This window comes from Panthera tigris, chromosome C1, assembly GCF_018350195.1.
Source record: "Panthera tigris isolate Pti1 chromosome C1, P.tigris_Pti1_mat1.1, whole genome shotgun sequence".
NCBI classification, from domain to species: Eukaryota; Metazoa; Chordata; class Mammalia; order Carnivora; family Felidae; genus Panthera; species Panthera tigris.
The window spans coordinates 125,271,474-125,286,581 of record NC_056667.1 but is presented as its reverse complement, the minus strand read 5'-3'; the positions used below and the strand labels follow the sequence as shown (position 1 = coordinate 125,286,581).

The window sequence follows — 15,108 nt, the reverse complement described above, 5'->3', positions numbered from 1 at the left end:
CCCCTGCCTACCTCACCAATCTCATTTTCTATCGTCTCCCTCTTTCACTACATTTAGGCATATTCCTTTCCGTTCCTTGAACACAGCTCTTTCTCATTTGGTGGGCTTTGCAACTGCTATTCCTCATCCAGGGACACTTGCCCAGGCTTTTCCTTCCTGTCTTCTAAGTCTTAGCTGGCTGCCTGAGCAGCCAGCCCAGTGAATCTTCCCCAGTCACTTGCAACCACAGCACTGTTTTTCATTCCATTCTCTGTAGTGATCACATTTGTCATCCCCTAGAATTTGAGCACCATGAGGGCAGCAAGTGTCTCAGACTGGTTCACCAGCATATTCCTGGTGTCTAGACTGGTGGGCCTAACACAAAATAGGAGTCAATATAAATCAGTGAGTAAGTGAATGAATGTCTAAGCCAGTGGTTCTCAGAATCCCCAGAGGCTTGTCAAAACAACGGATTGCCATCCTGACCCTCAGAGTCCCTGAGTTGGTAGATCTGGGGTGAGACCCCCAAATTTACATTCCTCCCAAGTTACCTCTGCACATGGTAACTGCGTCCTCTCAGACCACAATTCCTCCAGGGTGTGCTCCCAGGGCCTGTCTATGTCTAGCGGGAAGCTCAGGAATGTTCCCTCTGAGCTCCACCCGAGCAGAAAATGCCTCTGAAAGTGAAGTCAATCCTGACCTGTGTGCAGGGCTAGACTTCAGCTCACTTTTAGGTGGGCCTTGTTATTTGCAGAATGCTTTGCCCCAGCCCTTCCTCCTCTTGCTTTTCCTCTTACCAAACTCAACCCTTAATAGCGATGGCTTTTTCTCCTCCTTGTCTCCGGTGTTTAATTTCTCCAGCTTGTGCTCAAACTTAAACTGTGCCATTTATTTGGTTGGCCTTAATATAATGTAATAACCTATGGAAGGAGCCCACCTCTCTTCCTTGAGGCAGAGCAATAAATGCTAAAATTGATTCTAGGGCAGAGGGAAAAAAAAAGAAAGGGAAAAAAAGAGATTTCTTAATGGCTTCTCAAATTGCAGTTTTAGTTTCCTAAATCCTGCTCTTTGAAGTCACCCTCATTTTTCCTAGTCATTTTGAGAAACTCAGTGCTGCTCCCTTGCCTACTACAAAGTCAGTAAGAGGACCTGAGTTGAGCTCCTTGGAGGCCTGCCTGCAAGAACGTCTCAGGCTCAGGATGTCCCTGGTCCAAGGTACATACACACTTTGGAGAAACTCACCTTGCTGTGATGTTGGAGCTGCACCCAGCCTCCATAGCCAAATCTCTGTGGAGGAGAAGCACAGTCAGGCTGGAGGAACAAAATAGGGATGACTGCAATAAAGGGGTATTCTTGTGGCAGAGGGTCCTGAGCTCCAATCTTTCAGATTATGACCTTCCCATTTTCTGCCCTGACACCCATGTATCACTTTTTCGATACTGATATTTAAGTCAATTTACTTTTTTCCCTCAAATATATTTATTCAGGAAGAAAATTGTGTATCATAGAAATGCTAGTTTTATCTAGGTTGCAGTTTTTATTTTTTTTTATTTTTTATTTAAAAAAAATTTTTTTTAATGTTTATTTATTTTTGAGAGAGAAACAGAGCATGAACAGGGGAGGGTCAGAGAGAGAAGGAGACACAGAATCTAAAACAGGCTCCAGGCTCTGAGCCATCAGCACAGAGCCCGACACGGGGCTGAAACTCACAGACCGTGAAATCATGACCTGAGCTGAAGTCGGATGCTCAACTGACTGAGCCACCCAGGTGCCCCTAGGTTGCAGTTTTTAAATGAGGATTAACATCAGGGCACCTGGGTGCCTCAGTCAGTTGAGTGTCCAACTTAGGCTCCAGTCATGATCTTGCGGTTCCTGGGTTTGAGCCCTGCGTCAGGCTCTGTGCTGACATCTCAGAGCCTGGAGCCTGCTTCAGACCCCTTCTCTCTCTGCCCCTCCCCTGCTTGCGCACTGTCTCTCTCTCTCTCTCTCTCTCTGTCTCTCAAATATAAACATTTAAAAAAATTAAAAATAAATACATGAGGATTAACATTAAAAGATACTTGTTCATGGAATGCCTGGGTGGCTCAGTTGGTTGAACTCTTGATTTCAGCTCAGGTCATGATCTTGGCAGTTGATGGGTTTGAACCCTGCATCGGGCTCTGTGCTGCTGGTGTGGAGTCTGCTTGGGATTCTCTCTCTCCCTTTCTCTCTGCCCCCTCCCACTTGTGCTCTCTCTCTCTGTCTCAAAATAAATGAATAAACTTTTAAAAATCCCCTATTCTAAAACAAACAAATAAATAAAATCTCATTTTGTTCATTCATTCTTCAAACCCTCAAGGAACCCCCACACTTAACCAGCCTTACTAGGGCAGAGAAAATAAAAGGACACTTCCAGCCTGTGTGGAACACAGGCTTGAACATGTGGGGCTGGGCTGGCAAGTATTAAAGGGTTATGGGGTGTGAGACCTGCTGTGGTTGAGTAACACACAAAGTCTTTGGGAGTCGGGAAAAGCACAACTTGGGTTAGGTGGTGTCTAAGTAGGGAGGTTGAAAAGATAGTCTGGGATCATATTGGAGAGTAACTTCCAATGTTCTGTATTTCCATGCTTCAGATGAGTGCCTCTTGATGGAGGAAGGGAATGTATTGGGCCAGAAACAATGGTGTGAGAAGCTCATCAACACTCTGGTCAGTAGTTATGGGTAGGGAACTTGAACATTAGCTCAACTTCTTGCTTGTTGTAGTTGGATGAGACCAGATAACAGTGGTTGGTTCTTATGCCATGCTACAGGGAAGTTGTCTTCAGGGAGTCAGGTCTTGGCAGGTTCTCTTCCTAGCAGCCCTCTCACCTCCAGACTGAGAGGGGAGGTCTGCGCCTACAGCACAAGGGTGTTTGTATGTCTCTGTGTCTGTGACCAGGGACTGCCAGTCAGATTTAAGATTTGGTCAATTCTGTACCAGCTTTATTCTACCTTGGCATAAGGTCTGTTCTTGAGTTCTAACTCCAAATAATCATATTAGCTCTGAAAGTCTACCTGCCTCCTTCCTAAGTGACAATAGGGGACCTGGAGTAGTAGGGTGGGCATGCAGAAGAAACTATTCACCAGGGGCCTTAGCTTCTCCTCCGTACCCAGTTTCTCCTTTGCCTGCACCCCTCCACCCCACTCTCCTCCTTTCATGCATTTGATACCATAGTGCTTCCCCCATTGTCTTCTCCTGGCTAAAGCTGCTGAGAGATGTATATTGGAGGAGGGGGTGGAATAAAGCCTCAACCAGTTACATTCTAGAGTTAACAAACTTTCTCTCAAATTAAAATTTGCCATTGAAATTTTACTTTACTGTAGAAGAAAAGTTTTGTTTTCTTATTTCCTTCTTTCCTTTTCTTCTTTCCTTCTCTGTTCCCTCTTTCCTCAGTCTTTTTCTTACATTTTGTTAATTTGCTAAGGAACTTTAACCCGTAAGCTATCAGCCTAAAGTATTCCATTGGAGGAAGAACAGAAAAGCAAAGGGAGGCAGAACAAAGGGATCTTGTCACACGTGACAAGCCACTTCTATTATCATTGGCTTTGTTGGGGTAACTTAGCATCTCAAAGTCACTGTTTCCTTATGTGTAAAATGAGGCTGATAGCTGTAGCTATGACATAGGGTTTTATGGGAATTCATTAAGATAAAATTCATAGAAAGCTATTGACTCCAGACCCTGCTTATAGAAAGGGCCTCATCAATGCAAACAGTGATCATGATGGTGGTGACAGTGGCATTGGTGGTGCTGGAGGTGGGAGAGGTGGTGACAAAGGTGGTGATGGCGATGGTTGTGGCGTTTGTAGGGATGGCAGTGGCGGTATTGGCAATGGGAGAGGTTGTGAGGTGGTAGTGGTGATGGTTGTGCTGGTGAGCTTGGCGGTGGTGGGGGTGGCAGATGGACAGCACTGGGGGTAGCATAGTGGTGACAGTCTATTTTATCCTTAGGTGTGTCACCCTGTGTTCCTCCTTCCCCTTTCTTGGGAAGCACAAAATTTGAATACTCTGTGCTTCTCCTAAGCCCCCTGCAAAGGCCTAACCTATTTAGGGCAGCTGCTCCAAGTCCAGGCTCTACATAGTTCCACAGCTGTCATCCTAGGTTGAACCAAGCTTGGGGTCTGAAATTTATGACCTTGAGAATTGTGATGAGAGCATATGCCTAGAAGCATTTACTGTCTGAAAATGTTTGACTGACAATGACCAGTATCCCATAGGCATTTAAGGGCATGACAATAAAAAACCAAACTAAAAAATTCAAGGGAATTCAGTTCTATATACAAAAGATGTGTTTCTGAAATTGGTTTGTATGAATCAGAGGTGGATGAACTGAATGGCATTTTTACTGTCTTGGGGACCTCATACTTCCATGAGGTGAGTAAGGAACCTCCTGTGTGATAAAAACAGGTATCTATTTCCTCAGAGGGGTTGTTTGAAAGTCAGACTATGTCTGGGATTTTGACTCCTATAACCTTACAATGATCAAGTGTAATTAAATCATTGCTAATGAAAAAAAAAATGTAAATATATAATTTTTTTTTAAGTAAAGGCCAGAACTTTTGACCCCATTTAAAACTAGGAGAATCTTTGCAAATCCTACTATTGGGCACATAGTAGGTGGTCCATAAAGTCTTGCTGAAGGAGAAAGCCATGACCTTATCATCATCATTGTTGCTGTGAATAATCTCATTGTGGATCAACCTGAAACAACATTCACCATGGTTCCTTGGTCCACCATCCTCCTGTTTATGACAGCAGAGAGTGGGTCTCTTGATTCATCAGAAACAATTTAATCCAGAACCTCCTGAATATGCTCTTTCCACCTCAGATAGATTTTGCCCCCTAAGGATCTTAACTGTAAGTCTGAGTAAAGTCATCATTAGCAAGTGAAAATGGAAACATTTCTCAAATCCTAATCCTTTGTAATCATTAGTTAATTATCAATCCAGGAATGTTGATTCTGCTTTCCTGTTTCTTCACTGGAGTAAGAGGCCAAGGTTATTGAGGTGTGTCCATTAATGTTTAATGAGGAATGGCAAGTTGGAAAACAGATACTAGTTCTTCCAAAGAGGCTTCATCTTCTAAAATAAAACTAGTACCGGCTTCTTTTCATTCTTTTATTGGGAAGTTTGAAAACGTGATGAGAAAAGATCAGAGACTGATGTATTGAAATAATATTTTACCCATTAAGAAACAATTTGAAGACAAAGGAAAATCTACTGTGATTATTGAACTGCCTGAATACCAAGGAAATTGTGCTCTTGCCTAACATCACTTTAATACTCACTTTACTGTGACAATATAGACTGGGAGAGAGGGAGAAGGATACTAGCACTATTTACATGTCTATTTATTTATCTCACTCCTCCCAGTTTGAAAACATAGAACTGTTTTCTGCTGGTTATTTCATCACTATTGCACTATACCTGCAATCAAATGAAAACTTCTATCACATGTCAGATCCACTTGCTTGACCTGTGGGTTGAAGTCAGGTTCCAATGACCCTTTGACAAGGCCCTCCATGGGTTTATTGAGTGTGGGGAATTGGGGAACAGTCTGGTGTCGAGAAAGGCACTGGGGAAAGAGGGACCACCATGGTTCCATATAGCTCTGGGATTCTAGGCTCATTTCTGAGTCTCAGTTACCTGATTGGTCCAGTGAGGTTAATAATATAAATTTTATCTGCAATTCACATGATTTTATGTGAATCAAATATATGTATTGCTTCCTGGAAGTATAAGAGTATAATGGTTATTATTACTATCATTATGTCATCAATGTTATTCAGTGTATCAGTTATCTGCTTACAGCATGTGAGACTACTAGCCTGGTTTATTGGGACAAATGCCCCTCCCATCTTTTGAGGGGACAGGTAGATGTTAAGAAGGAGAAGGGGGAAAAAGAGCCAGCAGCAAGTGTGCTTGAGAAGTCTCCAGGGCACACACTTATGGTTATAGCCTCCCTGAGCTCTGTATCTTTCAGCTTCCTAAGCAGATTTAACATTGCCTTTAGGGCCCTGCATTAGGTGAGGGCACCTAGAAATTATCAGCTTTTGATGAGAACTTCTTTGCTCAAACTGGAGGCAGGCTTCCAGGTGGGAGGCAGATAACAGGAGGTGGAATTGTGGCACAGGATACTAGGTAGGAAGTTTTTCCCCTTCAGCAAAGAAGAGGTACCTTTTAAGGCTGCTATGGGTTTTCATCACTAATCTTGTGAAGTGGTGTTTACACTTTAATAAAACATGATGAGGACAGTAGCATTCAGAGTAGCAAGTTCCCAAGTAGGCACTTAGACCCCTTCTGGAGGGTCAGTTGGTGCAGTTAGTTTTCACTACCTGCTATAGCAGAAAACCCTTTCAAAGATGGTTCAGCATCATTTGTATTTTTCAGTCTAAAATGTCTACCATCTATCTTACTTAAAATGCCAAAGGACGAAGAAATAAGATTAACATTCTCCCAGGAGACAACTATGAGAAAAAAATAGTTCCACTTACTTGCACAATAAACTATATTTTAATTAGAGTTTGGGTTAATTCATTTTCCTCCACTTGGGACAAAAAAGATGAAACATTATCAGTGGCATGAAAATACTAGAGAAGGCTGAAGATTGAATAAAACCTGATACTTAGCCTGAATAAAACTCAAGCCAATTGTAAATTTCTTTCATGTTTCCACCTCCTTCTTTTAGTATTCATTCAAAAGTTCTTAATGACAAAAGGAAATTTCCCTCTTTTGAGAAATACAGAGAAAGAGACACTCATTGTACAAAGGCTTCATGTCATTTTCTCTAGGGTTTTTTTGATGTTCCTACTCTCTAGTTCATAACAAGGATTTACAGCTTAAAGAACATCAAAAGGAAAGGTTTCAGACAGTGTCCTAAAATAGACTTTAAAAAAAAATCCCACAAAGCTATGTCTTGGTGCTTCTAAAACTTATTTTAAACATTTTGGAAAGGAGATGTGTTTTAGAAGTCCTGGAAGCCTATCACATTCCATTTTTTAATAGTCTTTTACTTGAAACTGTAACTTTAAATTCTGTAGTTGGCACGTATCTTCCAAGCAGCTGAATATGTGATTTAAATGGAAGTAAAACTGCCTGACTTAAATTGGCCAGAAATTTTAAAGAATGCTTCATTTGAGGGGAAAAGGGGATTTTGAGAAGGCACTTATTTCTTTGATCAGTGTTCTTTCAAAACAAATGTAAAAGTCATTATTAAAGACTAAGAAATCAGAGATAGCAAATAAGTTTACATCACTCCTAGAGCAGAGAAACTTAACATCTAATTCCCCAAAGAAGAGATAGATCTGTAGTAGAAGCAGTAAGAAACCCTGGAAAAGTTCCAGAAATAATTCAGTAAATTAACCACCATTACCTTTTTTAGATCTGGCCATTCTTTTGGTAGAATATGACTATGGATGTCAATTTTCATCTCCACAGGATCAGAGGAGAAGCACGTAAAGAAGAAAGAAGTTTTGGTATCAAGAGATCTCCATAAAAACCATGGAGTTAATTGATTTACGTTGCCCCTTCTGGCACCAGTCAGTAGGCCTACTCGGCTCCGTCTAGGTCCACTGGAGCTGCCCTATTAAAGTTCAGAATTCTGTTTATTTGTCAACTTGTCTTTGAGTCATCAACTCTTTGGTAATCGGGACTCTGGGTACTAAATTTAAAAATAAAATAAAGGACTGTACTAAACCTCATAAGGTCAAATGTACTGCTGGGTGCTTTTTTTTCCAACAGGTCCAAAATTGGCTAATACTTGTTTTTAAATATTTCAATTGTTTTCAAGATATACATAGTAAAAAATAAAATAGGACACGGTTAAAAATCAAATAGTACAGAGGGTTTTTAAAAAACAATAGATCACTGACTCACTTTTCATTGGTTTCATTTCTCAGAAGCAACCAATTTTAATGCTTTTGCTTTTTGTTCAGCTATTTACCTTTATGTCTTTAAACAATATTGATCAATTGGCTTGTTCATGAAGATTTAGCATGTTGAAAAGTTGTGGGTGAAGTTTCACCTTTACTTTTACCTTTTTATTATTATTTTTAAAAGTTTTATTTGTTTAAGTAATCTCTACACCTAATGTGGGGCTTGAACTCAAGATTGCAAGAGTCTCAGGCTGTTCTGACTGAGCCAGCCAGATGTCTCTACCTTTACTGTTAAATCAGAGAAAGAGCCCATCCTTCATACATGTTATTTCTTCCATTGTCTTTTTCTTTCATATGTTCACCATGCATTTAACATTTATTGAGAACTTCTATGTGCTAAGGATATAAGGTTGAATGAGGTAAAATAATGCACATGTTGTAATAGATGATTGTATGCTGCCTAAGTACAGGGGAAAGAACGAAGTAGCCATTCCGCTGGGAGTTGTCAAAGCAGTTGGGAGAGGGTTTCCACTGGAGCAGAAAGTGGGGCTCATGGTCATGCCTCTAAAGAGAACCTAGAACAAAGCAGCCCTTTGTTATTCCATGTTAACCTTTCCTATTCCTGGAAAGCTCGAAATATTCAAGGACCTGGGGTCCCTGGCACAGCCTTGAAACTCCTTTGGGATGCTTCCTTCATTTCAGTCTCCACAGCACAGGGACTAAGTCATGGCCTTCCTACTAGGCTATTCAACTAGATTCCAGATAAACTGTAACAAATACTCTTTTCAACTAGAATCTGGGTAAATTATAACAAGTTAAACTAGATTCTGGATAAATTATAACAAACATTCTTTTCAGTGCTGCTCAGTTTGAAAAAAAAAATACAGGAATCCTCAAGATCATTTTTAAAAAGTTCAATGAGCTGAAACTGAGTAAGTGAGCCTTAAATCAACCTGGAGGCACATGCTAATACCCAAAGGAAGCACTTTTTGAGCACTATGGCTCAGGCACTGTTCCAAGCATTTTACTCATATCAGTTCATTTATTCCTTGTAACAGTCCTATGAAAGAGGAACTATTATCAATATCCATTTTATAGAAGAGGAAACTGAAGCACAGAGAAGTTAGGTAACTTGTCCATGGTCACACCATAAGTGATAGAGACAGAACTTGAACCCTGGAAGTGTAGAGTCAGAGTTCTAGAACTTTGAGGATAAATATACCACAGATTAATAGGATATTATACCATGAGTTGTACAAAACTGAGACCCCTTCATTAAACTAGAATTCTTGAAGGGGCTAGACCCCTAGCAAATAAATATACTAGAAGTAAAAAATCCACTGGTCAACAAAGGGAGTCTGTAAGGACATCTATTTCCATGATGAGAAAAGAAGGAAGAAAAAGAAGAGAATAACAGTTTTCTTTGATAATTTCTTTGAGAAGTATTATCCAAACACAGGTACTGAAGGTTTATTTTTATTTTTATTTTTTATGTTTATTCATCTTGAGAGAGAGTGAGAGAGCAAAAGCATAAACCAGGGAGAGGCAGAGAGAGAGGGAGAGGGAGAATCCTGAGCAGGCTCTGGGCTGTCAGTGCAGAGCCTGATGCAGGGCTTAAGCTCACAAACTATGAGATCATGACCTGAGCCAAAATCAAGAGTTGGGTGCTCAACCAAGGCACCCCTGAAGGTTTTAATTAAAGTGGTACCAGGTTGGTAATCCTTGACTACTCTATTTCTACTCATGCCCAGAAAGAGAAAATGGAGATCTTTCCTGAAGGAGAGCATATCAACTTAGTCCCTTCAGTATTGCCACAGAATAAGGCCAAGAATATACTGGCTCATAGTATAAAATTATACACATGTGAGGAAAAAAGCCACCATAAGGGAATGTCCACAGAAATAATAAATAATAGATTTAAGCCTCCAAGGACATATATATTGGAATTGTTAAGCATAGGATATGTTTATTATATATGAAATGTTTTTTAAAAAATGAGAGACTATCAAATGATTGACCAAATTTGAAAACGGACAAAATAGGGACACCTTGTGGTTCAGTCAGTTACTCTGACTCTTGATTTCGGCTCAGGTCATGGTCTCATGGTTTGTGGGTTCAAGCCCCACATCAGGCTCTGTGCTGCCAGTGCAGAGCCTGCTTGGGATTCTCTCTCTCCCTCTCTCCCTCTCTCTGCCCCTCCCCTGCTCCTGCTCTTTCTCTTTCTCTCTCTCAAAATAAATACATAAATAAGCATTAAAAAAAGGGACAAAATAAAACTTCTGTAAATTAAAACATAATAATTTCAGTAAAAAACTCAATGGGTGGATTAAACAGCAAAATAGACATAATTGAATGGAGAATTAATGAATGGGAAGAGAGACTTGTGCAGAGACATGAGGGGACTGAGCATATTTAAGAATATCACAGAGTACAAAGGATAGAGTAAGAAAGTCTAAAAGGAGTCTGACAAAAGTGCTAAAAGAGAGGAGAGAGACGTTGGAGGATGTGGGTTTGGCTTTTGGCTTTGTCCAACAAGGCTGAGAATGGCAGAAAGGACTCCATGCAAATCAACAGAGGTGAAAGAGGGGCTAAGGGAAGTCTTCCCAAGCTAGTCACAAGCTCCCGTATTTATTGAGCATACCTTTAGGGAAACAATGAGCAATACATTGGTGAGCTACATGCCAGTAAGAACGTATAGAAAATGTGCAGAAAAATGAGTTAAGACAGGATAAAATATTCCATGTGATAACATGGCCTAAGGAATTTATGAGTATAGGCAGGACCTAACACGTAGATATATATTACTAGTTAAGCAAAGTGAGTGCCACCTGGAAATACATTAACTAGATAAGCAAAGCATGGCCTCTGTTTTCAGCAAGACCAGAGGCTGTTTTCTGCTGTTTTTGCAATGCATTCCCTATAATCTCCTAACCCAGGACATGTCTACTTGATTTCCCACAGGAGGAGAGATAACACAAGAGATAATAGCTGAGAATTTTCCAGAACTGATGAGCCAACAGATCCAAGAACCAAAAATTATCAAAAACTAATCAAGAAAGATTAATAGAATTTCATTTCTAGAAACCTTGTAGTGAAACTACAAAACACTAATAATAAAGGTTAGATCCTATGAACTGCTATAGAGAGAATTAACGCCTTAAAAACTCAGCAATTAGACTGACAGCCAACTTCTCGCAATGATGGGAGCCATAAGACAATAGAAAATATAGTCAAAAGGCTGATATACATGAACTGTCAACCTGGAATCATCTACTTTGTAAAATTTAATTTTAACGATGAGGGAGAAATAAACATATCTTCAGGTTAAAACTGAGTTTGCTACCAACAGACCTTCTCTTAAGGAATTCCGAATGATGTACTTTGGAAAGGAGGGAAAAAGACTCTGGCAATATAAGAATAAGTGGGAAGGTGAGAAACTTGTAATCATATAAGTAAATCTAAATAATATTAAATATTTAAAATAATGCCAGTAATAACAATGATAATGTCTTCATTTCAGAGTTCTATTACTTGCAAAAGTTTGTCCAATCATACTTTTGGCTTTCTCTCCAAGGTATGCTTTCCTGCCAGCAAATCTCCTAATTTTAACATCTTTTGCAATATGGATAGGCTGAAAATTTCCTAAATCACCCAGTCCTGATTCCTTTTTTCTTACTAGTTTGTTTGTTTGTTTGTTTGTTTGTTTTAGAGAAAGAGAGAACGTGAGTGGCAGAGCATGAGAAAATCTTAAGCAGCCTCCATGCTCAGCATGGAACCCAACATAGGGTTTGATCCCACAACCCTGGAATCATGATCTGAGCCAAAGTCAAGAGTCAGATTCTCAACTGAAAGCCATCCAGGTGCCCCTCTTACTAGTTTTTCAATCTGTCTTTTTCTTCTTGCATTTTACCATAAGTACCAAGAAGGAACCAGGTAGAACCTTTAACATGCTTGGAAATTTCCTCAGCCGAATATCTCCTTTATAAATCATAACTTATAAATTCTTATTTCTACACAACTGTAGAACACACAATTGACTTACGTTTTCTGCCACTGTATAACAAGGATCACCTTTTCTTCACTTTCTACGATGCTCCTCATTTCCCTCTGAGCCCTCACCATATTTCTGTCAATGATCTATTTATGATGGTTTACATATTATCTTACATAATATAGGCTTTCTCTACCATAGTCCTCATTTCTTTCTGGGATTCACTGGCAGAATCATTTACATTCACATTTCTATTAACAGTCCATTCAAGACAATTTAGGATTTTTTTCTATTGCATACCTCAAATCTCTTCCAGTGTCTACCCCTTACTCAGTTCCAAAGCCACTTTCACATTTTGTTGTATTTGTTACCCTCTTTTTGAAAACTATATCAGTTTTCAATTGCTGCTGTAACAAAGATTACATCCTTTGTGGTTTAAACCAACACAAATTTATTCTCTTATAGTTTTGGAAGTCAGATGTCTAAAAGGGCTGTGTTCCTGCTGAGGGTTCTAGAAAAGAATCTGTTTCCTTGCTTTATCTGCCTTCTAGACATTGTCTGTATCCTTGGTTCAGATCCCCTCCTCCATCTTCAAAGCCAGCCAGGTAGTATCTTGCAGTCCTTCTCTCAGTTTCTGTCATCACAGTTTTTGACTCTAACCCTTTTATCTCCCTCGTATAAAGATTCATGTGGGCTCTGATGGGTAATCCGGGGTAATCCACTACGGGCTGCCTGCTGTGCGCTCACCTGCACCCCTTGTGACCACGCCTTGCAAAATTGAAGAAATCAAGGAGTTTCTGCTCACAGCCAGACAAAAGGATGCCAAGTCCGTCAAGATCAAGAGAAATAAGGATAATGTGAAGTTTAAAGTCCGATGCAGAGGACACCTTTATGCTTTGGTCATCACAGACAAAGAGTAGGCAGAGAAACTGAAACAGTCCCTGCCCCCAGGTTTGGCAGTAAAGAAGCTGAAATGAACCCTGCACACTGATTTGAACTGTATTAAAATTTTAAAAATTCTTAAAAAAAAAATCACATAATTACATTGGACTCACCCAGATAACCTAGGATGATTTCCCCATCTTAAAATCCTTAACACCATCACATTTTCAAAGTCCTTTTAGCCATATAAAGTAGCATTTTCACAGGTTCTGGGAATAGGACATGGAAACTTTTGAGTGGGGAGCATTATTCAGCCTACCACAATCAGGCATGCTAAAATTTCAAAAGTAACTGCTAAAAGGATATACACAGAGTATACAACTTTCAACCCCATTAAGTGGAAACCGGAATAAGAAAAAAAATCAATTTAAAGATACTTTATTTCTTTAAACACTTTTTTTAATGTTTATTTTTGAGAGAGAAGGAGACAGAGCACAAGTAGGGGAGGGGCAGAAAAAGAGGGAGACACAGAATCTGAAGCCTCCAGGCTGTCAGCACAGAGCCTGATGTGGGGCTCAAACCCATGAACCGCAAGATCATGACCTGAGCCAAAGTCAGGCGCTTAACTGACTGAGTCATCCAGGTACCTCCCCACCACCCCAAATCAATTTAAAAGAAGGCAATAGAGAGGAAAAAAGAAACAAAAAGTAGGCAAATAGCACAAAATAAATTTCAGAAATAACCAAATCCAGCTAAGTGTTGTTTATCAGAAACATATTTAAATTACAAGGATAGAGACAGTTTGAAAGTAAAAAGGAAAGAGAAAATAAGCAAATTCTAACCAAAAGAAAATCATGACAGCCATGTCTGTCGTAAATACTTCGCATTAGTCCAAATCAAAGAGAGTACAATACAATACAAAAAGCATTGTTAAGGCAAAGGAGGATCACTATAATAAAAGGCTCAGCTAATACAAAGCCATAATAATTCTAAATTTGGCATACCAGATTGCCTCAAAATATGCAATGCCCACAACATGTATTGCAAATGTATATTTATTTGAAAAATCTTCCAACACATGTCTCTCAATTATTGGTAAGTCAAATAAAAATTATCTACAGGGAGCTGCAGAGAAAGAGCCCAATGCTGGGAAGCCACTAAAGAAACTCAAAAGCTTTTCACAAGAGAAAGAGAAAGAGAACATGTTAAACTCCCGCCTGCCCATAGAACTTGAAGCCATTTTACCACAGGGTCATTTAATTAGCATTTGTCCTGTAGTCCTAACATTTCTTCTCCCTCTCTGCTTTGGTCCTACTGGGGAAGGAGATCAAGCTCAGGGAGGAGGAGAAATGCCAGTTGGGAAAGGCGAAGAAAGACTCATGTGCCTGTCTTCAGGGGGAGAAGCCTAACCTTTCAATGAGGGTTGAAGAGATTATCAATATATTTCAGTGAGTATTTTAACCTTTCCAGCTAAGACTGGGTTTGCAATTTAAAATGATCTTAGGGGCGCCTGGGTGGCTCAGTCGGTTAAGCGGCCGACTTCGGCTCAGGTCATGATCTCGCGGTCTGTGAGTTGAGCCCCGCGTCAGGCTCTGGGCTGACAGCTCAGAGCCTGGAGCCTGTTTCGGATTCTGTGTCTCCCTCTCCCTCTGCCCCTCCCCTGTTCATGCTCTGTCTCTTTCTGTCTCAAAAATAAATAAACGTTAAAAAAAAAATTTTTTTTTAAATAAAAAATAAAAAAAAAAATAAAATGATCTTAAGAATGTTTATTACCTAAAAGTGAGTAAGTTGCATAGGTTTTCATCCAGAGGGAGGAGGAAGACTGCTTTCACCAAGCAGTATTAAAGGGAAAGTGGAAATGTAAAAATGATGCATATGTAACGACATCCATTGAGTCCTGTGTGTTTGGTGTACCTATAACAGAAGAAGAGGGCAATGCTTTTATTTTTGCTTATAAAGACAGGCAAGGTTTTGGATAAATGGGCAAGAGGTTGTAGGGTCCTCAAGCAAACACATTATACCCTCTCATTTCCCACTACGGTACTGAGGAAAGTAACAACAAAAAGGAAAATTGTATAAGATCTCATCTTCACATTTAAGAAAATGAATTATAAATCAGATGAGCTTTATACTCATTTATATTGGCATTCCTTCGTGGAAAGAGGCAAGAGATCCTTAAATTATTCACTACTGGATTATATACAAATAAAAAAAAATGGCTTAGACTAAGTCTAGGTAGCTCCTTTCTCCTGGCCCTAATCTGATGGCTATGAATCAGCTTAAATACCAAGGTTTGACTCCTGACTACTGCTTATCAGTTGGATGGTCTTGGGGAAGTTACAAGGTCTCTGTCAAATAAGGGTGATA

General features: G+C 39.8%; 1 protein-coding gene, 1 long non-coding RNA gene and 1 pseudogene across 2 annotated transcripts in view; 2 read left to right on the top strand and 1 right to left on the bottom strand.

Moving 5' to 3' along the window:
• ACMSD (aminocarboxymuconate semialdehyde decarboxylase) overlaps window positions 1-7,423 on the bottom strand; it is a 54,168-nt gene extending 46,745 nt beyond the window's left edge. Inside the window, exons 1-2 of the mRNA XM_042994321.1 lie at window positions 7,367-7,423; window positions 1,222-1,266 (exon numbers count right to left, since the gene is read on the bottom strand). Coding sequence (XP_042850255.1) covers window positions 1,222-1,266; window positions 7,367-7,423 — 102 coding nt within the window. The remainder of the gene's footprint in view (window positions 1-1,221; window positions 1,267-7,366) is intronic.
• LOC122240897 overlaps window positions 1-7,676 on the top strand; it is a 63,688-nt gene extending 56,012 nt beyond the window's left edge. The window contains exon 4 of the long non-coding RNA XR_006220667.1: window positions 7,432-7,676. This is a non-coding gene — a long non-coding RNA (uncharacterized LOC122240897). The remainder of the gene's footprint in view (window positions 1-7,431) is intronic.
• A 4,890-nt stretch (window positions 7,677-12,566) lies between these two features.
• On the top strand, window positions 12,567-12,836 carry LOC122240797 (annotated as a pseudogene).
• Window positions 12,837-15,108: the final 2,272 nt, after the last annotated feature.